Genomic DNA, 22,218 nt, shown 5'->3' with positions numbered 1-22,218 from the left:
GGTCGCGCCCTTGGGGGCGGGTCGCTCCTCAGGTGCCGTGATGGCGTCACGGCGGGCGTCGTTGCCATGGCGCCGCCGGGAGAGGGAGGGAACAAGCCTGCGGCCAGCCCTGTCGTGAGTCACATGACCGCTTCCTCCCCGCTCCCCATCATCGCCCTTCCGCGTCACGTGGGTTCGTCCGCCGGCTTCCGGAAGTGCGTCACGGGCTCGGGCCTGTCTCCTGAGTCGGCCCGCTCGGAACTTCGGCTCGAAACAAAACAGACCGGAGCGGCGGGCGGGGCCGTGAGTGCGGGGCGGGCCGGGGCGGCGGGGCCCCGCGGGGTGGGGAGCGGCGGCCGGGGTAAGGGCCGGAGCCGCGGCGGCGGGAGACAGGGCCGGAGCGGCAGGGAACGAGGCGGTGTGGGAGGAGGCAGCGGATGGCGGCAGCGGCAGGAGCGTGAGAGGAGCCTGAGGCGAGAGGGGCTTGGGGTGGGGCAGGAGGTGGGGGCGGCTGAAGGCACGGTAGCCTCGGGCGGGAGCCACGGAGCTGGGCCGCTGCCTTGGCCTGATGCTCTGCCTGCGTGGGGGCACTGTCTGGGCCTGCGGCCCTCGGGCCGTTGGGCAGAAGCACCGCTCCCTGTCCCTTTCCCCTCTCCAAATGCCTGAGGCCCGGCAGCAGCGCAAGACAGGCCAGGGGACCGCTGCTGGCTGCTGTCTGGTCAGAGTCATCTTCCCCAGAGGCTTGTCAGGGCCTGGGGGCAGCTGGGCCTTGCAGGCTCCCCATGCAGCACAGCTATAAGGGCTCGCTCCTGGCACGGTGATTTCCACACGGGTTGGAAACACTATGTGTGGCAGTGCTTGGTTGGGTGCCTACCTCAAGCAGCTCTGTGCTTGTCCTGGCTCAGCCTGTGTGTCAGGCGTGCCAGGAAACTGTAGCGAGAGATGAGCTTGAGTCTTGAGACTTTGCATCGCTTTGGGGGACAAGTAGCAGAAGATGACAAAAGTACTTGTATGCACGAGGGAAGCATTTCTGTCAGCTGTATTTGGGACATGAAGGAGCCAAAAGTCCATGGAAGGATGAAGCTGGGGGATATCCAACCTCCTCCACAGCTACCCCAGTAAAGGCCTTTGGGCACTGAGGGGGAGGTGCTGCAGGCAACAACCAGGAGGCCTCTTCCTGCCGAGTGCTCAATGTGCCCCAAACATGAGGGGCAAATTGCGTCTTGTTGTGCACCTTCTGCTGTCATTCCTTGAGCACTTACACTGTCCAGTTCTGGGACTGCTGTGGGAAGGGGAGGCCCTTCTCCCTCGCTCCTTGCACTTATTCCTGAGTTCTCTCTTTCCTCTGGCCAGTGAAAGTGTTTGTGCAGCCCCAGCATGAACTGGGTTGGGGAACTGCGCTAGGGTAAAACAAATTTGGCAGGAAGCAGTTTTGCTCTGGCTGGCATCTTGAACCCGTATGTGCTGCAGCCACGTGGGTGCTCACACCGGCACAAAGGCTGAGAGAGCAGAGGGCAAGGAGGCACCTCCTCTCTCAGCAGCATAGCCAAGCTTTCCCAGCTCAGAGAAGGATTGAGTAAGGGTTTGTATGAGCACCCAGCCCATTGGGTGCTTCTTGGAGGTACACCTGGCATCCAGCCAGGGCGGCCTTTCACCATCTCTCTCCTGCAGCGGCTCCTACAGTGCTGACATTAGCGGTGCCAAAACCTCCATGTCCCTGCACACCTGGGGGCTGAAAATCCTGCCCGGCTGCACATTTCTTGATGGCAGAGAGGCAGAAAGTTTCAGGGATTAAAATAGGTGAATGGGAATAACCTGTGCTTTGCCTGTACTCCTCCAAAACCCCACAGTGCCCACAGCAGCCTCGGGCTGGCAGCTGGAATTGGGCAGAGCTCCAGCCCTGCTTGGTTGCTGCCTGCCATTAGGAATAACTGTTCAGCAAAGCACCCGAGGGAGCCGAGCCCTCAGTGAGGTGTGAGATCAGCAGACTTCTCCCAGAGGAGTGACAATAGACACGTGACCCTGGATCTCCTCCTCACCCCTTCTTGGGCAGAGGATGATCTTTTATCAGCCCTCCAGGACCCTTCTCAGGGCTTGATGTCACCCTGCCCAGCAGTGCCCCTGTGCCACCCCTTCAGAGGCTCAGGAAGGAGGCGAAGAAGCCTTGCCTGGTCCTGCATGAAGCAGTCGCTGCTTCTTGTCTCCCCCTCCTCCTGGAGTTCTCACCCTAGAGGTCAAAGAAAATCAGCAAAAAAAGCTTTGCCGTGTTTGCCAAGCCCGGGTTAGCTTTCTTAGCACTGGGAAGCATCTGTAACTGGTGTGTTTCGGTGTTGGTGGAGTTGGGAGCTGAGCAACAGCGTGTCACTGGCAGCAGCAGCAGCTGCCAGTGTCAGAAGCACAGCCTTGCAAACCACAGCCACATTTGCTGCTGCGAGGGGCCCTTCCTATCCCCTGTGCAGCCAGAGGCACTGCTGCATCCCTGGGAGACCCGGTGTGTGTGGCAGCTTGGGGGTGGCACTGCTGTCCTCCCACACTCTTTCAAGCTCAAGGGCTGATGCTGGGCCCTCTTCAGCATGCCTGTCTCCAGGTTGTTTCGGGCCCTGCCACTGCAGGTGGTGGGAGTTGCTTGTGCCAGGCAGCTGGGCTGGACTCGGCACTCGAGTTTTTCGCTTGGCTTCGGAGGCTCTTGGTTACGAGCGCAGGTTGGCCTGAAGAGAAAGGGTTTGGGCTCAGTGCCTGTCATGGGGCTGGCTTTGCCAGAGCTGAGGGCAGGGCAGGACCACTCTGCTCTCTGGGGTCCCTTGCAGTTTGTGGCTATGACTCCATGTTTGTGGTTACTTGTTGCTCTGAGCCTTTCTAGAACATGAATGCCCTGCAGAGCTGCCAGTGTGCTCCCTCCAAATGAGGATTGGAGGTGCCTCCTGCCCCTGGCTGTGCCCGAGCAGAATTGTGGGGTCTGTGCTTGGTACACAGGTGAGGGCAGGGCAGGGCAGGCCATTCCCGAGGGCACAGGGAACTCCTGAGGGAGAGGCAGGCTTAGTGGAGCTGGGCTAGACCAAGGTGCTGTCGGGCTCAGCTTTGTGTCCTCAGACAGGATCGGGGCCGTGGGATGGGGTGTGAATCAGTGCACCGGGAGCTGCTGCAGGCTGCCAGCAGCTGGAGGTGGGCAGAGTCTGGGTGGCTGGGCCTGCTCTCCCACAGCAAACCGCTGCAGACTGGTGAGCACTATGGGGTTCAGGGCGAGGGAGGAAGCCTTCCCAGCTCTCCGCTTTCACCATCTCCACCGACTTCAAGCAGGACCGTTTTCAGCTGGTTATTCCAGCTCTCCTCTATCGAAGCGTGAACACCCGAGGGCGAAACCGGAGAGTGAAACTGAGACCAGCCCTTGGGCCAGCAGCTCCCAAACCCTGTAAGGGAGCTAGCTGGCTCTGCCTGGGAGGGCGAGTCTAAGGGGGCAGGGGCGACCGCCCTGCCCTCTCCCTGGGGCAGGAGGAGCAGAGGTGTCCTGTTTCCAGGGCAGGTCCCGCTGGCGCTGTCTGTAAACTGGTGGGGAGATGAATATGCAAGGTGCAGTCTTGCTCGTTAAGCTTCCAGCTGGTGGGCAGAGGGGGAGGAACTCTCCTCTTGCCAGGGAGCTCTGCTGTCATCTGTCATGGGAGACTGTCCTGAGCCTGCTCCTGCTTCTCCCCTTTCTTCCTTCTTAGGGCGTTACTCGCTCCTGTTCCCGCCCTCTTACATGGGGCACTGTTTGACTGAAATAGCTGCCGCCTCAAGCCATGGGGCGGACTGCCCCAGTTGACCCTGAAGGCTCGATTTTGCAGATTAGGGCCTCCCCATATCCTCACCCTTGGCTCTGCCTCTGGGTGTTGTTAGCACCGGTGGCTCCTCTGGGCCAGTGTTTCTGTAGTGGGAGCCATGAGCGTGACAATTGCTTTCCAGGTTTTTAATGAGTGCCTCATGCAGAAGACCCCTGGTTGTATCTTGGGAGCTCTGACAAGCCCATGCTTTTGGCAGTAAGCGTTGTAACAGCTGTGATGAGGTAGGTTTCCTCACTGAGTGCTGCGTGGGGCTTCCTGTAAACGCCACAGTGAAGGTCGTGTCAGGGCACTGGCCCTGGGAGGGCCTGGCGTTGGGGCAGAGAGCAGATCCTGATGCTGTTGGGCCTTCTCCACTCTCTCCTCCCACCATGCTTGCTCTCTCCTCTCTTTAGGCCACTAGTTCCTTGCCAGAGAGTTTGACCACAGAGAGTCGCCAAGATAGCTGGGCCAGGAAGAAAACGTCGCACCCCTGACCCAGACTCCATTACTGACCCCGGCGGGCCGTTTGTGTCCTCCAAACGGCTGAAAATGTCCAGCAGCACCAATGCCCCTGGCCAGAGGAGAGCGTCTCGGGGCTTGGAAGATGCCACCAACAAGAAGAAGCAGAAGGATCGAGCCAACCAGGAGAGCAAGGAAGGTGAGAGTCCCTTGGCAGCGCTGCATCGAGCAGGCCTGTGGTTTCTCGGCCTTGCAGGGTGGGAGCCTCGCAGCCATCTGCTGCAGGATAAGCAGATTTAACTAATCGCTTCCTGCAGCTGATGGTAACCCGTGTGATGTGGGATCCTCTTCGGCACAGTGTCCTCCCTGGACCTGTAACCTTCTTCCTTTGGGCACTACTTAGCCCCAGCTATGTGAGGAAGGTCAGACCTGTGGCTTTGTTAGCTTAAGCCTGGAGTTGGCCTCGGTGTTGTTTCTAGACTCTGCTTTTTGGATGAGGCTGAGCTGCCCTGATCCAGAGGTAGTGGGACTGAAGCCTGTGGGTGCTCTTGCAGCTGGAGGCACTGCTCTTTCCCCATCGGTTTGCTGAGGCCAGATGCTGCGAGGCAGTGACTCGGTGCTGACAGCACCTGCCAAGTGCAGGGCCTGTGGGTGGGGCTGGTGTTTTAACTTCTGTGTCAGGGCAAGGTGTGGCTCAAGTGGAATAGTTGCTGTGGACTAATTCCCTCTGTAACTGCTGTGTATATGATGACAAAAACGATGCTTCAGGTGCAGGCTCCAGTGTGGGGCAGGGAATGCCTGCAGGCAGGATGCAGGTAAGAGTTCTTGCGGCCATGGAAAGTTGCTCGATTTCTGTGCCTGCTCCATTGTGACTGTTGTAACCTCAAAATCACAGGGTGTTTTATAGGCCAAGGTAAATGAGCACTTGCTGAGGTCTTTGCTGGAACAACCAGCTGCCATCCCCAGTGCAAAACCCCATGGTGTAGAGTGCACAGTGTTGTGCCTTCTCTCGCATGGGAGGTGTGCTGTTTCTCTGGTAAGGCCTGACCTTCCACACCTTCTGACCCAGGAGGCTCTTGCCTTCCCAGGGGCTGTGGTGCAGCCATGCTGTCTCTGTCCCCTCTGTGCAGGGATGGCGAGGGGATGGAGCAAATTGTAGATCCTCCAGGCAGCACTGCTGCAGAGCTTCTCACACTGCCAGTCCAAGTGGCACCTTTGCACCAGTGACTGTGGTGGTTAGCAGAGGTTTTGTATGGGTTTGTAGCACGTCAAGGGAGGCAGCGACAGCCCTCTGAGCACTCCAGGGTGGAGACCACAGCTCACGTTGCTGCTGTTTCTCTGCTCCAGGACAAGGTGCTGTTGCTCTCAGCCCCTTGCCTGGCAGAGCTCACTGCCCTGTGGGGGTGGAACAGGGCCTGAGACACTTCTGGCTGTTGGAGGTAATCCTGTGGGGAGCACGGATTAGGTGTCAGGTCAGTTTGGTTCCCCAGCCTGATCTGGAAGGAGATTTTGGCTGTGGATGTTGGCAGCTTGCAGGAATGAGAATGCTAAAGTGTAGCTGGGCTGTGTGGTTCTCTTGTTACAGCAGAATTGGTTTGAGCATAACCAAACATCAAGTTCTCTCTGTCAGACCAAGGCAGGACTCCTCTGTATGGCAGGAGGCTGAAGGCATGGTGCTCTGAACAGGGGCGCACAGCCCAGTTACCACAAGCTTGATGCTGAGACATGCCTCGAAGCAGCACTGTCTGTGCAGTGCAGTGATGTTGTGTTGCTTCTACTGTGGTGCTGGTTAGACTGAGGTATGGTGGTGTGGCCCGGAGCAGCTGTGCTGGGGGCTGGCTTGCTGTGGTGCTGCAGGCAGGGCTCCTGGGAAGGAAGAGGTGTGAGGAAGCAGAGGAGGGAAATGAGCAGCACATGCAGGATGAAAGGCCTGGACAGAGGTTCAGGGGATAAGGAGGAGACTTGCGAGGTTTTGGGCGTTGGTGTGCCGGCCCATGCTCTGATGTGACAAAATGACAGACCTGCCTGCGCTCTACTTCTCTGCCCACCAGTGTCTCGCCCTGAGCTCGAGCAGGCTGAGACTGCCCAGGAGAAGGACTCAGAGGAGGGTAAGTCAAGGTGTGCGCCGGCTATCAGTGCATGGCCACGGAGTGCCCTTGCCAAGGGATCTGAAGGTCTCACCTTGTTGTTGTCCTGTGGTCTAGCATTGAGCAGAACTAACCTGAGTGCTCCTTGCCACAGCATTTGTCTTAAGAGAATGCAGCATTCCCAGGGGCAGAGAAGGATGCACATGGCTGACAAGGGCTGTCTGCAAGGAAGAAGCCCTGAGCATGTGACAGGCTGCTTCTGACTCAGGTGTTATGGTGCCACTGAGCACAGTCCTGGGATGTTTTGCTGCCCACATCTGTCCTGCTTGTTCTGAGCAGGGAACTGTGCTAGGCTGGGAAAATCCCAAACCGTGTCACCCAGCAAGCACTGCTGGCTGTTTTCTGCCTTGGTCCAGGCCTGCTTTGAGAGGAGATGGAGTAGGATACCTTTATACCACAGAGGGCAGAATGAACCAGACTGAAATTAAGGTGATTGAAGTCACCTTTTTGCCTTGAAGACTTCAGAACACCACAGGGCCAGACCTGGAGCCTGGCAGGCACCTGATCAGGGTTCTGCCTGCAGCAGAGTGACACTGCCACACCATTTTCTCCCTGGGTGTGGCCTTCTTGCCCGGCTGGCCAGCCAGCCCATGTTTCAGCCATGGTAACAGTGTTCACCTGGCAGAAGTACAGCGTACTTTGGTGATTGCAGCTGGGCTGCTCGGTTTGCATATGCAAAGAGGAAGTGGCAATTTCTGGTTGTGGGCAGAGTCCACTAGAATCCCCAAGAGTAATTCTGTGGCTTCCTCGTTCCCTGGGGAAAGCAGCAATTGCTCTGTAGTTGGCAGGAGCCACCCCTTCTTCCCAGCCACTGCTGCTGCTGCACGTGACAGGGCTGAGAGCAGCGCTGCCTTTCTGATCTCTTCAGTTCCCACCGAGATTCACCTGCCCTGCCACATGTGCTCTTGTTTGTGGCCTGTCTGATGAAAGCAGGTTGTGAGCATCCCATTTGATTAGCATGATCTGTGCTCCCTGCGTTGACCTTCTTAAACTGAGCATGCATTCAGGCTCTCATTCCCCAGTCAAGGAGTGAACACGCAGGCTCATGCCCCAGCGAGTGGGTGACACTTCCCTCCGTCTTCCTAGAGCTGCTGCTGGACTGGAAGCAGAATGCTGATGAGATTATCGTCAAGCTGAACTTGGGCAGTGGAGCTCTGAAGGTGGAGGATGTGGATGCTGCTTTCACTGACACAGACTGTGTGGTCAAACTACCAGGTATGGGGAGCAGAGGGACTGCTATGGGCATTTCTTCAGCAGGGCTTGGGGCAGCTAGATGTGGGGCTGATCCAGGCAGGCATAAAACCTTTCCTTCAGAGGCAGTGCCCTGCTGTCAGCTGGCATAGCTTCAGCCAGCAGGCAGGGCCAATATGAGAGCAGTGTAAAAGAAGGGTGTAGAGCTGAGGAAAAGGGCAGGAACTGGTCTCTGTCCCAAGTGAGCAAGCCCAAACTGCTGCGTTGGTGCATCTGTCCCCTGCTTGCTGGGATGACTGAGTTGGCCCTGGGTCTCTTGGAAAAGTGACTATGCCCCTGAGGGCAGGGAGGCCCAGGGCCTTCCCTCTGGGAAGGAGGCCAGCCAGATGTACAAAGCAAATCCAGGGAAGCTGGCATTACCCTGAAAGCTCCTGGGGTATGGTGGCAGCCTGCCTGCAGCCTCCTTGGCTCTGGATGAGTGCTGCCTTGATCCTTGGGGCAGGTGAAGGGGGGCTGTGGGTTAGGTGACAGCTGCCTGGAGCGCTGCCTGAGGTGCCGGTCCCCCTCTGCTTGCAGATGGGCGCCAGTGGAGCTGTCAGTTCTACGAGGAGATTGAGGGCTCCTGCAGCAAGGTCCAGTGCAAGAAGGGCAACTTTCTACAGCTTGTGCTTCAGAAGAAGATCCCACTGCATACCTGGTCTTCGCTTCTGGTGAGGACGGGAGGATCTGCCGTTTGAGGGAGCTTATGGAGTCTGGGGGAGCTGGGGTGAGGGTTTCGCTCCCTGCTCAGGGAGCATTGTGGGGCACATCCTGTATCCATGTGCTTCCTGAGGGCAGTGAGCTAGCTGCCTCTGTCCCAGGGAGAGGGATGTCGTTGTACCCCTGTTCCTGCCTGCCACATAGCCTCCAGGTTCTGGAGCAGAGCCCTAGTACATTCAGGGAAGGGGGAGTGAGGGTGAGAGGCTGGCAAAGAGCGTGAGAGGTGCTGCTGCCTAGACACCTTCCCACTGTGCTGCACTGCTTTTCACAGAAGAGAAGGAAAGATGGATCCAAAGAGCTGGCCAAAGGGGCTGCATGCTGGGAGAATGGAAAGGAGAAGGCTGCTTCTGCAGAGCTGGCCCCTGAAGAGCTGAGGGCTGAAGGCACAGAGCCACTGAGGTCCCGTCGGGAGCCCTCCAACCCCAAGCGTGCTCCAGGAAGAAGCGAGGCCCTGGGAGGGAAGAGCCCAGCCAGCCCAGGGACACAGAGCGGCCCCAGCGCCAAGCGGGCAGTATACCTCAAAGTGGCTCCTACTGAAGAGGAGCCAAATGCCAGAATCACTGGGAGTGTGGAGCCCAGCAAAGGGCACGGTGTGAGGGCAGGCAGCCGCCGTAATGGCAGAACCAGCCAGGTTGATGGGCCTACAGCTGTCACAGACCTCACACCGCCACTGGAGAAGGTACCTAGGACTCAGCCAAACAAGGCACCCCTGCTTCCTCAGCCCCCGTGCAGAGGATGCTGTTTGCACATGGACCCATCATTGCTGATGAGATGGGCTCGGGAGTTCCGTGGGTGGTTCCGAGAGCTGGCATGGGCCTGGCTGTGGTGGAGGAGAGGGTGACATGAGGATCTGCAGTCGCTGGGCTGAGCATGTGCTCTGGTGCTAACAAGGCTGAGCTGAGCATGGGATATGTGGGGGAAGCAGGTGGCATGGGATGGGGCTGTGCCTGCCTGGCTGGCAGGAGTCATGACAGGTGAGACAGAGCAGCTTGGGGGTGACGGCGTCTGTTTTTCACCATGTCCCTCTGTCTTAAAAGGCTGTGGTTTTGGCCAAGGAGACTGCTTCTGTGGAGATGCCACCTCTCACGGCTACCACAGAGGTGTTCCCCCACCGTGTTGCCACCTGTGTGGAGAAGAGGGTCCTGCAGCCAGGCAGCCCTGCTGAGGCCTTGCGGGGCCGGGACTGCACACCTGTCCTGGGAGAGAGCTCTAGGGCTGTCCCAGTGGCCACCCCTCCCCTGGGCAGAGACGGTGAGAAGAGGGACTGGTCCAAGGATGATGTGGCTCTGGAAGCAGCGGCTGATGGTAAGTGGCTGGAGCCCAGGGATTGGCCTGGTCAGGAAAGTCCATCTGCTCAGGACCTCTCCTGGGTCAGCCTGCAGTGCTTCCTCAGCATGCAAAGAAGGTAATGCCTCTCTCCGTGGCTTTCCTTGCTCAGAGCCGGAGCCTTTTGTGAGCCTGACCTTTGTCAAGAATGACTCATACGAGAAGGGCAATGACCTGGTGGTGGTGCACGTCTATGTGAAGGAGATCCACAAGGAGACATCCAAGGTGTTGTTCCGGGAGCAAGACTTCACGCTGGTGTTCCAGACAAGGTACAGGCATGCTTCAGGACAGTGCCAGACTGCTGTGTAGCTCCTGACTGCAGCCAGGCTACTTGTTAGTTCACTTCTTCTCACTCCCTCCCAATTTCTTTGCAGTGACACAAACTTCCTTCGTCTCCATCCTGGCTGTGGGCCCCACACAGTGTTCCGGTGGCAGGTGAAGCTCAGGTATGGCTCCCATCCTTCTAGCCCACACTGGGGCAGAGGAGCTGAGAGTGCAGAGCTGGAGCAGAAGCCAGTCCTGGCTGGCGGGTCTGTGCAAGGAATGTTCATTTCTGCATCTGGGAGTCTCCCTTACACCATGCTGCACTAATGCCCTAAGCCTGGGCTACCTTGGCTCTGTGTGGTGGCTTGCAGGGGAGGAAATCCCAGTGCCTCCTTGCCTGCAGTTCCCCCCCAGCCTGTTCCAGAACTCTTGGGGAGAATACCAGACCAGCCTGTGTGCACTTTGGGTGGGATGTCCAGTGGGAAGGGAGCATGTGAAGCCAAGCAGAATGGATCTGCCAGGAAAGGGGCCCGCTGTGTGCTCAGTGTGGCCAGGCTTGAGGGTTTCCACCCTGGTCTTCCAGGGCCACCTGAGGATCGGTGCTAGCCAGGTCCCTACTACCTGGAGGCCGTGGCCCTGCCTTGCAGAGGCTTTGGCACGTCTGAAACTGCTGGGGAGTCTGGGGCACCCCTGACTTGCTGTGTGTCTTGCAGGAACCTTATTGAGCCGGACCAGTGCACATACAACTTCACGGTGTCTCGCATTGATGTCTGCCTGAAGAAACGCCAGAGCCAGCGCTGGGGAGGGCTGGAGGCTCCAGCCACACGAGGTCTGCACCCTGCCTTCTTGTCTTGCCTGCCTGCTGCACCCCAGCAGGGCGTGGGCCCTCCTCACTGCTGGCAGCAGCTGGGTGGTGCCAGATCCTCCGGCACAGGGTTGTGGGAAAGAAGAGGTTGAGTGGATGCAAGCAGGAGGGGTGTAGGGCAGGGCGAGCCAAGCTCTAGGGGGAAGAGGGGTAGGAGAGAGCCTGTGTGTGAGCATGGACTGAGCAGCTCAGCCCCGCCGTGGGCAGCGCGTGGTGCTGCTAACCACAGGCCCACCCTTCCCCCTTTTTAAGGTGCAGTGGGTGGTGCAAAGGTTGCCATGCCTACAGGCCCTACCCCTCTGGATAAGAACCCCCCGGGCAGTAACCAGCACCCCCTGTCCAGCAAGGAGGAGGCCCGAGCCAGCGACAAAGAGAAGCCGCGTGTGGAAGATGGTGGTCTGGATGGTGTGGCAGCTCGTACAGCACCAGAGCATGTGTCAGTGAAGCAAGAGCCGCACATCCCCTCGGTGAGTAGGGCTGCACCCACTGGGTTTGACCTGGGCAGGGGGAAAGGGGGCCCCACTTGTGCTTCTCATGGGTTCCTACCTCCTCGGTGTTGCTTTGGGGACCAGAAAACTGTTCATGGAGGAAGAGGCAGTGCTCTTCAGTCATAGCTGGCATGACTGGGGGCAGCAGTTGGCCAGTCTATCCCAGTCCTGGTGGGAGGTGGTGTGATGGCTCCAGCCCAGTCACATTTGAGCGGTGCCTTGGGCTTTTGGTTTCCCCTGGTGTTCCCAGAGAGACCCCCCTGCGTGCAGCATCCTCACATTTGCCTCTGCTTTGTCAGCCCAAACCAACATGCATGGTGCCACCAATGACACACAGCCCCGTGAGCACCGAGAGTGTGGAGGATGATGAGGATGAGGATGAGAAGAAGAAGGTGTGCCTGCCTGGCTTCACGGGGCTGGTGAACCTTGGCAACACCTGCTTCATGAACAGCGTCATCCAGTCCCTGTCCAACACCCGGGAGCTGCGCGACTACTTCCATGGTGAGCCCACGCCAGGAGCCCAGCAGAGCCCTGCTGCTCAGATGGTGCAGCCAGCAGCCACCTTCACTCTCCTGCATCTCTTACAGATCGGTCCTTTGAGTCAGAAATCAACTACAACAACCCACTGGGGACAGGGGGACGCCTGGCTATTGGCTTTGCCATGCTGCTGCGAGCGCTGTGGAAGGGCACGCATCATGCCTTCCAGCCCTCTAAACTAAAGGTAGGACAGCAGGCACTAGTGCTATGCAGGAGCTGCTGTGGGTCCCCAACACTCCTCTGGGCACCTGGATGCCCTGCTAGTGCTGCTGAGAGCTAGGTGGGTGTGGGTGGGTGCAACCAGGCTTTGTGTGTGGGACAGGCAGTGCTGCCCAGGGGGCTGCTGGCTAGCCCTGACTACTGTGCTCCCCCCAGGCAATCGTGGCCAGCAAGGCCAGCCAGTTCACTGGCTATGCTCAGCATGATGCTCAGGAGTTCATGGCCTTCCTGCTTGATGGCCTGCACGAGGACCTCAACCGCATCCAGAACAAGCCCTATACAGAAACTGTTGACTCAGATGGGAGGCCCGATGAGGTGAGCGTGTCCCTCCTCAAAGCTACTGGGAGAGCAGCCCTGGCTTGGGTGGTTTAGCATAGTGCTGAGCCCTCTCTCCCTGCAGGTGGTAGCTGAGGAGGCCTGGCAGCGACACAAGATGAGGAACGACTCTTTCATTGTGGACCTTTTCCAGGGCCAGTACAAATCCAAGTTGGTGTGCCCAGTGTGTTCCAAGGTAGGGCAGGCCTGGGAGGCTCTGTCCCTGTCCTGGCTGTGCAGCAGCAAGCTCCTGACCCTCAGAGAGCACAGGTCACAGGGCAAGGCTGGATCTCGGGTCCACTGGGGCTGCTGCCCCACTGATCTCAGCCACAAGCTTTTCTCGCAACTGAGTGTACTCTCACATCTGCAGGTGTCCATCACCTTCGACCCCTTCCTGTACCTCCCTGTGCCCCTCCCGCAGAAGCAGAAGGTGCTGACTGTCTACTACTTTGCAAAGGAGCCGCACAAGAAACCAATCAAGGTAAAGGACACCATCTACTCTGGGGTGGGAGCCTGAGAGGGCTCCTGGAGGTGCCCCAGGCAGCTGGTCGTGTGCTAACAGGCTGAGTTTTGTGTTAAGGACCCGCACTCCTTGGTGTGGTGTGACTGATCTGGAACTTTCTTGCTGGCAGTTCCTCGTGAGTATCAGCAAGGAGAACTCCAGTGCCATGGAGGTACTTGACTCAGTGGCCCACAGTGTGCGTGTGAAACCAGAGAACCTGCGTCTGGCAGAGGTGAGAGCGCTCAAGCTGGGGAGCAAGCTGTGGGCTGCTCTTGTGGGTGCCCTGGCTCCCACAGTTCCACGGGGAATATGGCCACTGACAGTTGCTTGCCCATATCCAACATGTCCATGGGATGGATTTTGTCTGTGGGTGGCAGTGTCTTGCACAGGGTGCTGCCGGGCAGAGCCCTCCTAGGAGGGCCACCACAGTAGGGCAAAGGGTGTTCATCCTCCCCTGGCAGGGTGGTGAGCTGAGCACAGCATCCCTGTGGTGCTGCTGTCCCCTCAGCTCACTGTGGTTTTCCCAGGAGAGGAAGTGTGGGGCAGCCCTCACATGGCTCCGCTCCACTGCTTTCCTGGCAGGTGATCAAGAATCGCTTCCACCGCATGTTCCTGCCGTCCAACTCACTGGACACAGTCTCCCCCACGGACCTGCTGCTCTGCTTCGAGGTGCTGTCCCCAGAGCTGGCCAAGGAGCGGGTGGTGGAATTGCAGGTCCAGCAGGTAATAGGGGATATTGGGACTGCTGGAAGGCATGCAGAGAGGCTGAGCCTGCAGGTGGGGCTGAGCAGGAGGGGGAGAGCTGCATCGAGCCATGGATGCCCACTGAGGCTGCCTTGTCCTGCTCGGGTGCCCTTCCCTGCCCAATGGGTCCTTTCTCCTGCAGCGTCCTCAGGTGCCCAGCGGCCCCGTCGCCAAGTGTGCTGCCTGCCAGAAGAAGCAGCTACCTGAGGATGAGAAGCTCAGGCGCTGCACGAGGTGCTATCGAGTCGGTTACTGCAATGTGTGAGTTGGCTTGGTGTTTGGCAGGGGGGGAGGGTCCCCTGCCTTGAAGAGCTGGATGGGAGAGCTCAGTCTACTGGGAGGAGGTGGGATGGCCCTGGCCTTTGAGAGGGAACCAGTCTGGTTTGTGGCGCTCCCCGTATCCCCAATGCACCCCCCTGGCCCTGCCACGCTCCTGGATGGTCGCAGATGCTGGGTTCACCTGGGACTGTATGTGTTACAGGGCATGTCAGAAAACACACTGGCCAGACCACAAGGCTTTGTGCCGCCCAGAGAACATCGGTTTCCCCTTCCTCATCAGCGTGCCAGAGTCCCGCCTCACCTATGCCCGACTGGCCCAGCTGCTGGAAGGCTACGCAAGGTGAGGGTCCAGGGAAGGAGGATGCTTCTGCCCTGGAACTGAGCTCAGCCCTGTGCCTGTCCGGCTCTGACTGCCACCTCCTTGCCCAGGTACTCGGTCAGCGTGTTCCAGCCTCCGTTCCAGCTGGGCCGGATGTCACCAGAGCAGGGGCTGCAGCCTCTGCTCCCAGACAAGCTGGAGCCCCTGGCCAAGAGCAGCTGTGCAGCAGCCACCTCTGCCCCCGAGCTGGGGGACGGGGACAGGGCTTCCAGCCTCCTGCAGGAGCCCCCGCTCTCGCCAGCTGTGCCTGAGCTGCACCCAGAGTTGGGGGACACCGGCACTGTCCGGAGCAAGGTCCTGGCAGCCAGGAGTTCCCTGCTGAGCTTGGATTCGGGCTTCTCCGAGCACATGGAGTCGCAGGGTGACAGCTGTTGCGAGAAGGAGCCGTCCTATGAGAGAGCTCTCAAGCCAGAAGGTAAGAGGTGCTGCGGTACTAACCATGTCTGTGCCAGGAGCCCCGGGCGGCCCCAAGACAAAGCAGGAGCAATTCTCCCTCCTTGGGGTGACCTCCCACCACAGCATCTGTTCTCCCCTTGTGAGCTTGGTCCGGAGACCCTTGGGGCCATGAGGCCCTGGGAGCTGTGTTTTGGCAGTCCAGCCCCACCTGAAATGCCCATCTGACCATCCTCTGCCTTGCCTTGACAGGGCCTGTGGGGCAGAGCAGAGACCTGACTAGGAAAGAGGCTGGAGAATTGTGGTGTTGTGGGAGGGGTGGGAAGGCAAGGGCTGGCAGAAGCCTCCAAGTCCTGTGGGAGGGCAGAACCCGGTGCGGGCTGAGCCCCTTGGGGCTGTGAGCGCAGCATTTCCCTCGCTCTGACTCAGCCGCACGGGAGCAGCCTTTCGCGCTTGGCTGCCTGGCTGTCACGTTTCTAGGCACTCGTCTCAGGATGGCAGCAATGTGCAGTGAAGGGGTAAGGCAGGCAGAGGAGCACAGCTTGCCAGGGGCAGACGCCTGCTAAAAATAGTCAAGGACATGGGGCACGTGGTTGTGTCCCTGCAAGGCCGTAGCATGTGAGGTGGGGGTGGGGGCACTGCAAATTCTTGGCCCCTACGCAGGGCAGACAGGCAGTGCCACCACACATCTGTCCCTGCCTGTCCACAGCTGCCATCCCTGGGTACCAGCACACTCCAGACTCGCTGAGTGCCCGCGCCACACAGTTCTACATCAACAAGATAGATGCTGCCAACCGAGAGTACAAGCTGGAAGATAAAGGTGAGCCCGGAGCCCCAGAAGGTGCCACCTTCATCCCTTGCAGCCTCTAGCAGGGTGGTGGATCTGCCTGACCAGGGTGACAGAGGCTGCATGGCACAGGTGAACCCAAGTGTGACAGTGGCCCCGGGCTGGACAGTAGAAGCTGCATCTGGCACAGAGGAGCGCAGGGCTCTGCTGTACAGAGCTGCTGCTTGGGAGCTCTTCTTGGGCATGACGTTACTGCTCTCCTCAGCAAATAGACCAACTCTGTTCAAACTCCTGCATCTACAGAGGGTCTGTGATCCCTGGGTCACATCATGTCTGAATGGGACACTCACATCCAGTGCTGTTTATGTAGGTGCTGCTGAGAGGGGCTGTGCCAGCCTTGCCCCCTGGCTGTGGGTCTCTGATGCCCTGGGGTGGTGAACCGGGCCGTGTGTGTTGACCCACAGGGTCACTTGTCCCCTCCTGGCAGTACTGCATTATTGCTATATTGGGACAGGCAAGACTGCTCCTAGCCCAGCAAGGTGGCCTGGTGTAGCCCTGCAGGGCAGGTGTGAGGTGTGTGCCCCTTCGCAGGTGACACCCCCCTAGAGCTGACAGACGACTGCTCCCTTGCCCTGGTGTGGAAGAACAACGAGCGCCTCAAGGAGTTTGTATTGGTGGAGTCGAAGGAGCTGGAGTGTGTGGAGGATCCAGGCTCAGCAAGTGAAGCAGCTCGGGCTGGCCACTTCACCCTGGAGCAGTGCCTCAATCTCTTCACCAAGCCTGAAGTCCTGGCCCCAGAGGAAGCGTGGTGAGGAAAGTGGCAGGGTGGGTTCCAGCCCATGGGTTCCAGCCTGTGGGGCTCAGATGGCGGTGAGGGTTTCCTAAGAGCTGCCTGGGCCTGTGTGCTGTTTCTTCTGGCCGCCAGGAGCATTGGGCTGAGCTTCCCGTCTTCTGGGGACAGCGGCTAAAAGCCAGCAGGGAGCAATGCCAGCACTCCATAGGGCTGTGCTGGTCTGCCCCTGGCAGGGGAGGCTGAGACCTCCCACATCCCCTCTGCCAGCCCCACATGTGGGGGACCTTGGGGCTGGGCTGGGCTGCGAGACCTGGGGCTGTCCCCACACTGGTGATGAGCACACTCTTTCCTCAGGTACTGCCCTAAGTGCAAGCAGCACCGCGAGGCCTCCAAGCAGCTGATGCTATGGCGCCTGCCCAACGTCCTCATCATCCAGCTCAAGCGCTTCTCCTTCCGCAGCTTTATTTGGAGGGACAAGATCAATGACATGGTGGATTTTCCTGTCCGGTGAGAGCCTGGGGGACGAAGTGCCTGGGTTGGCACTGCCTGTGCTGCCCTGCCTCTCCCTGCCTAATCCTGACTACCCCGACTGTCCCCGTGTCTCTCCCCAGGAGCCTGGACCTGAGCAAGTTCTGCATCGGCCGGAAGGGTGAGCAGCAGCTGCCCATGTACGACCTGTATGCTGTGATCAATCACTACGGAGGCATGATTGGGGGGCATTACACAGCATACGCCCGCCTGCCCAATGACAAGAACAGCCAGCGCAGCGACGTGGGTGAGGATCTGCTGGCCTCGCCGCCCTGCCTCTCCTGCAGCCACGGCCTGTCTGCTCACTTAACCCTTCTCTCCTCTCAGGCTGGCGGCTCTTTGATGACAGCACAGTCACCACCGTGGACGAGAGCCAGGTGGTAACCAGATATGCGTATGTCCTCTTCTACCGCCGGAGGAACTCTCCTGTGGAGAGACCCCTGCCAGGGCACCCCCCAGACCACAGAGCTGAGCGCACCCCCTCTGCCGAAGCCGCTGCTAGCCAGGTGAGAGCTCACGTCACTTTCAGCATTGTTGGAACCACAGAGCCTTAAAATGTGCCCAGATGCCCACGTGCAGGGCCCGGCCTGTCTCTGCCAGCACCCATGGAGCGTGGCGCAGCTGCAGTGTGATGCCTGCCCCTCTTCGACACCGAAGAGCTTGCACTGGCTGGGCATTGGGGCCTGTCTTGTCCTGTTCTCACTGTGAGCTCGGGACGATCCCTGCCCTGAGGAACCACAGGAGAGCGGGTTCCTGTCATCAGGGTGGGAGTGCTGGTGGGAGGGCACTGGAGGAGGCAGGAGGTGGCCCAGCCTCACCGGGGTCTGCACCGAAGGAAGGCTGTGAGCAGTGCAGTAGGAGCTGGCTGTGCTGGGGAGTGGTGAGAACCTGTCCTCCGCAGCTGCTCTCGAGGCAGGGTGGGGGACGCTTTCTGCTGGGGCCCAGCTTGGGGCCAAGCTAGGTGCAAAAAAGGCAAATGCCAGCACTGAGCTGGAGGCCTGGCAGCCTCCGTGGGGTGCTGAAGAGAAACCTGCCAGAGTGAGCTCTGCTGCTGGGCCGTCCAGGAGGGAGGGGTGGGCCAGTTGGTGGCAGGGTGCTCTTGGCATGCACTGGTAGGGAACAGTTGGGCTGATCTTTGCGTGAATGTCAGACATGAAGGCCCAGGCTTGGGCGCAGTGCAGCACCCACCTGGCCAGCCTCCCCTGCATTGCTGTCCCGCAGTCCTTCCCTCCACGCTCGGCACCCCTATGGCCCCATGGGGACTGAGGACAATGCTCAGCTCAGCTCTGGCATGGTGGCATGCATGTGCCCCGTGAAGCCCTTCTGGCCTGTCCCCCTGGCCTGTCTGGCTTGCACAGCCCTCAGCCCAGTGCTGGTTAGGCATCCTGGCTCTGCCCTCTCGGCTGGGGACAGGAGCTGTCTGTCTCTGGGACCAGGGGGTGTCCAGCACGTTGGTGTCTGCCTGCACAGGCAGTTCCTGTCCTGGGGAGCTCTGTGTGTCCTGGAGTAGCCCCACTCGCTGGGGATGGCTTGGGCAACAGGAAGGCTGCGCTGATCATCCCACGCTGGTGGTGGGAGCCTTCAGGAACCCGGGAAGCACTGAGGCTCACTGTAACACCCCCCCTCCCCCCCAGTGCCGGGGTTCATGGTTCCAGAGTGTCCCCGTGGTTCCAGATCCCCCGCAGCAATGGGGTGCACTGGATCCCGCTGAGGCTTAGTGGGTCCCTGAGCACCTTGGACCACCCACACCCTCCCAGGCACTGGGTGCCCTCTGGAGACCTGCGCCCTGATTGGCTGCCCCACATGATCACCAGCACAGTGAAGGGCTGGGCTGTGATTGGCTGCCTGTGGATAATCCTCCTGGAAGTTGGGCTATGATTGGCTGTCGGAGCATCCCCACTTGCTGAAGCAGACCTGTGACTGGCTGTGCTGTGACCACGTCTCCTGCTCCTGTTGCCCCCAACTGGCTCTGGATTGGCTGTCATCTGAAAGATCCTGTTGGGATCACAAAAGCTGGGCTGTGATTGGCTGCTGCCTGCCCTCCTTATCACCTGGACCCACCAATGCCAGAGCATCGGCTCCATCAGGATCCGGCTGCCCACCGTGCAGCCCCACGAAGACCCTGCCTGGCTGCTGCCTGCGCTCCCATCTGCAGAGCCTCCCGCCGGAGCCCGGCTGCGCCCCACACACCGGAGACCCCTGAAGAGCCGTGGGGGCGGGCGCGACCGCGCTGCATGGGGAGGCGGGCTGGCTGGGCACGGGGCTGGGCTCGCAGGCAGCCGCCTGCCCCAGGGGATGGCAAGGGGTGTTGCCCGTTGTGTTCTCCAAGTGCTGACGCAGGTTTCCACATCGCAGGCTTCTCTGATCTGGCAGGAACTGGAGGCTGAAGAACAAGAGTTGCAGCTCGAGGCGCCCCAAAGGCCTGCAAGAAACTCCTGGAGGCCCCGTGGCCAGAAGCGGAGTCCGGGCACCCCCCAGCACTCAGATGAAGGCTGCGTCAGATACTTTGTCCTGGCCACCACAGCCGCAATTGTTGCGCTCTTCCTGAATGTCTTCTACCCGCTCATTTACCAGACCCGCTGGAGATAGGCACGGATGCGTGGCCAGCTGCACAAGCAGGGCTGACAGGGCATGTGCCGTACTGGGACACTACACGACGAAGACATCAGGCGGCAGGACAGAAACCACCGGGAAGGACTCACCAAGGGAAGCATGGGGCCGTCGGCTCCTGCCTGTCTGCTCTGGCATCTCCCGTGCCAGCTGGCAGGGCTGCATGGCCAGCTCGCTGCCTTGACAAGGTGCAGCCCAGAACCAGGAGTCCTTCAGCCCTCCCTCACCCTTGCTGCCTGCTGGGAGTGGGGCAGACCTTGTGCCTACCTGCTGCTCGGGAAGGGATGTTGCCACTGCAGCACAGCCAGGGCCTGGGAGCCCCCCTGGGAATATCGATGATCTCTGAATGAAGTGGAGACCTTCTGGGAGGCTGCAGCAAGGGCAGGATGCCCTGACATGGATCCCGGTCTGGCCACCTCTCCCAGCGCTGCTGCTGCTGGAGCCTTGTGTTCCCCAGGACTGGCTTGATCCATAGCTCTTGGCCCAGCCCAGTCCCTCCTGGTGACAGCTGCCCGTGTACTGGGAGCTGTGCGTGCTGCACCTTCGTGCTGGGACCAAATAGGCTTGTCACCAAGGGCTTGTGTGCTTCCTTGCTCAGCCCTGCTGCAGCTCTTCTCCCTGGGGCAGCTGCTGGGGAGCCTGGCAAACTGGGCTAGGATGCCCATGGCTCCCACCCGCCCCCAATGCTGTGGGGTGTGTGTGTCCTCATTTGGCCCCAGCTGCCTGCATCCTGCATCTGGTGGGGCTGGGTCCCTGCTGGGGGAGTGCGGCACAGTGCCTCGTTTATGAGGGGAGCGGCTGCCCGTGCCATGGCAGAGGCACGGGGTCGGGGAGTGCAGGTAGGACCTCAGTGTGTTAATAAAGCCAGGTTTTCCAAAGAGACGAAGCATCCCTGTCCTGTGTGATAGGATCCCCACAGAAGGGCAGGAACTCTGCCCCAGAGCCCGCTCCAGCACATGGGCAGGTGCTGGTGACCTTCCTGTGCCTGAGGCAGCTGCTTGCAGAGTCTCTCCAGCCCAGCCGGCATGGGGACCCTGCCCTGGGCTCTGCAGGGTACCAGGTACACTCTGTGCAGCAGCAGGCTCTGGGGAGAGCTCTGCCTGCCAGTGCCATGGGGCACAGGCTGGGCTCCTCCTCCCTGGCTGTGGGGTGGCAGCCTTGGTGGGACAGGTGCAGGGCACAGGGAGCCTGGCGGGGCCATCAGTGCGCAGTCCCACAGGACCGGGGCACGGGCTGCAGCTCCAGCGGTGTCTGACATTGAGACGTGTTGCCCTTGGCTGAGTGTGGCTCAGGCTGCTCTGGCGTGTTTGGGTGCGAGAGGTGACTTCAGAGCCCTGTGACTTCCTTTTCCGTCTCCGCTGCTGTCCCGCCGGCTGTGTCCTTGGCTGGCTCGGGAAGGATGCTTGGCAGGAAAGGGGATCGCCTGGGTTTCTGGCTAGGTCTTGAGCCGGACAGCGGGGAGCCCAGGGCTCCCCTATCTCACTCCCCCATCTCACTCCCCCACCCCTCTTTGCACGTGCGCCGCGACATCCTCCCTGCCGAGCGGGTCCCAGCCAGGGAGGCTGGTGGGGCCATGCCGCGGTCATGAGGTGCTGGTCCTGGAACAGTCGCCTCATTGTCTGCAGCCCCGGGCCTCAGCGGCTTCCCCTGCTCACCCACGGTGCTGGCCTCGTGGGGCTGAGTCAGTGCCCGGCGCCGGTGGGGTGACCTCTGCTCCGGCTGGCGCCCCAGGCTTGGGGCCCACAAGCCACTGCTTGCACCTGCCTGCCTGCTCTCCCCGGAGGTGGGTGGCCGGCAGCGAGGCCCAGGCTAGGCGCTCTGGGCGCTGGAAATTCCCTCTGGTCCTGCGCCATTCCTTAGACCCCGGCAGGCGCTGGCAGCCTGCCTCGTGGCTTGCTGCTGCTGCCCAGGCTGGCTGGGTGCCCGTGCTGGGGCGCGGGGCTCTGCTCAGACTGGCTCTGGCCACGGCAGCCCCGTGGGCACGAGTGCCGAGCTGGGGAGAGGCGGCAATGCCGGGGCCAGGCTGAGCGTGCTGCAGCCTGGCTCTCCTCTGGCGGGCAGGTGGGGGCTGCCACCGGGGGCCCTGGGCATGCTGCCTTCCCCCTGCCCCGCTGCTGGGGGCTGGCACCAGCTCCTGCAGTCTGGTCTACGCTGTGTGGGGTCCCCACCCTGAGAGGCTGCATCCCCCATGGCCCCCCGGGAGCGGGGAGGGAGGAGAGGGGTGGGCTGGGCGCTGGTTTCCCCATCACACCCGCGGTCTCCCTCTCACGCCCGCCTTCTGCTTGCAGGGACTGCCCCCGGTGCCGTTCGGATCCGCCCTGGCCGCTGAAGGAGCCCCGGCGCTGGCCGCGGAAGGCCTCCCCGAGCGCTTCGCCAGCCCCGCTGAGCGCCCGGCCCCCTCCTACAGCAGCATGGAAGAAGTCGACTAGGGTGTCACGGGGTCCCTGCCCCGGGGGGGGGGCGGGCCGGGCTGGGCACTGGGGGGTGGAGGGGACGGGGGGGGCGGGTCGGGGTTTGTCCTGCGCTCATTAAACTCGCTGAACTCCACTTGCCTCTGCTGCCTGCTGGTCCCTGTGGTGCCTGGTGAGCGCCCCCAGGGCACCGTGTCCTCCAGCGTGCTGTTGGGGCCGCCAGCACCCTGCTGCCCCGGGTGCCCTCACGTCCCCTGGTGTGCTGGGGCACCCAGTGTGCCCTACAGCTCCGTGTCTCCCAGTACCCCCCCAGGTCCCCTGGTACTTGATGTACCCTGCAGCTTGCTGTCCTTGCTGGGCTCTGCTGCCCTCCGGGTACCCCTTGTGTCCCCTGGTGTGCGTTGGTGCTCGCTATCCCCTGATGTCCCTCAGTGCCAGGTGTTTCT

The 22,218-nt window shown here is 60.5% G+C and overlaps 1 protein-coding gene across 4 annotated transcripts; it reads left to right on the top strand.

The window, feature by feature from the left end:
- The first annotated feature begins 209 nt into the window (after positions 1-209).
- Positions 210-21,872, top strand: USP19 (ubiquitin specific peptidase 19). Of its 4 annotated transcripts, XM_082487745.1 has the most exons (27): positions 210-282; positions 4,190-4,434; positions 6,287-6,343; positions 7,469-7,597; positions 8,150-8,283; positions 8,604-9,011; positions 9,370-9,637; positions 9,771-9,927; positions 10,033-10,104; positions 10,636-10,751; positions 11,040-11,254; positions 11,575-11,776; positions 11,863-11,996; positions 12,188-12,346; positions 12,432-12,542; positions 12,717-12,827; positions 12,979-13,080; positions 13,431-13,571; positions 13,735-13,853; positions 14,074-14,211; positions 14,301-14,665; positions 15,353-15,463; positions 16,022-16,238; positions 16,578-16,730; positions 16,835-16,998; positions 17,079-17,257; positions 19,107-20,255. In XM_082487745.1, exons 2-27 carry the CDS (start codon positions 4,326-4,328, stop codon positions 19,338-19,340), a joined length of 4,305 nt encoding a protein of 1,434 aa, XP_082343871.1. In that variant the 5' UTR covers positions 210-282; positions 4,190-4,325; the 3' UTR covers positions 19,341-20,255. The 4 variants fall into 4 exon arrangements, with proteins under 4 accessions (XP_082343871.1, XP_082343874.1, XP_082343872.1 ...); XM_082487748.1 differs by lacking the exons at positions 210-282; positions 19,107-20,255 and adding an exon at positions 21,650-21,872 and having other exon boundaries at positions 3,834-4,434; XM_082487746.1 differs by lacking the exon at positions 210-282 and having other exon boundaries at positions 3,834-4,434; positions 11,046-11,254; positions 19,107-20,254.
- Positions 21,873-22,218: the final 346 nt, after the last annotated feature.

The sequence above is a fragment of the Vanellus vanellus genome, assembly GCF_965231255.1.
Source record: "Vanellus vanellus genome assembly, chromosome: 9".
NCBI classification, from domain to species: Eukaryota; Metazoa; Chordata; class Aves; order Charadriiformes; family Charadriidae; genus Vanellus; species Vanellus vanellus.
The sequence above is the reverse complement of the archived record's forward strand: the minus strand, read 5'-3'. Positions and strand labels throughout refer to the sequence as shown.

Excerpts from the sequence above, each read along its gene's own strand:
- USP19 (XM_082487745.1), top strand. The coding sequence starts at position 4,326 with ATGTCCAGCAGCACCAATGCCCCTGGCCAGAGGAGAGCGTCTCGGGGC. Across the intron at positions 9,638-9,770 it reads TCTGGAAGCAGCGGCTGATG|AGCCGGAGCCTTTTGTGAGC; the intron begins GTAAGTGGCTGG and ends TTCCTTGCTCAG. Across the intron at positions 15,464-16,021 it reads GTACAAGCTGGAAGATAAAG|GTGACACCCCCCTAGAGCTG; the intron begins GTGAGCCCGGAG and ends GCCCCTTCGCAG.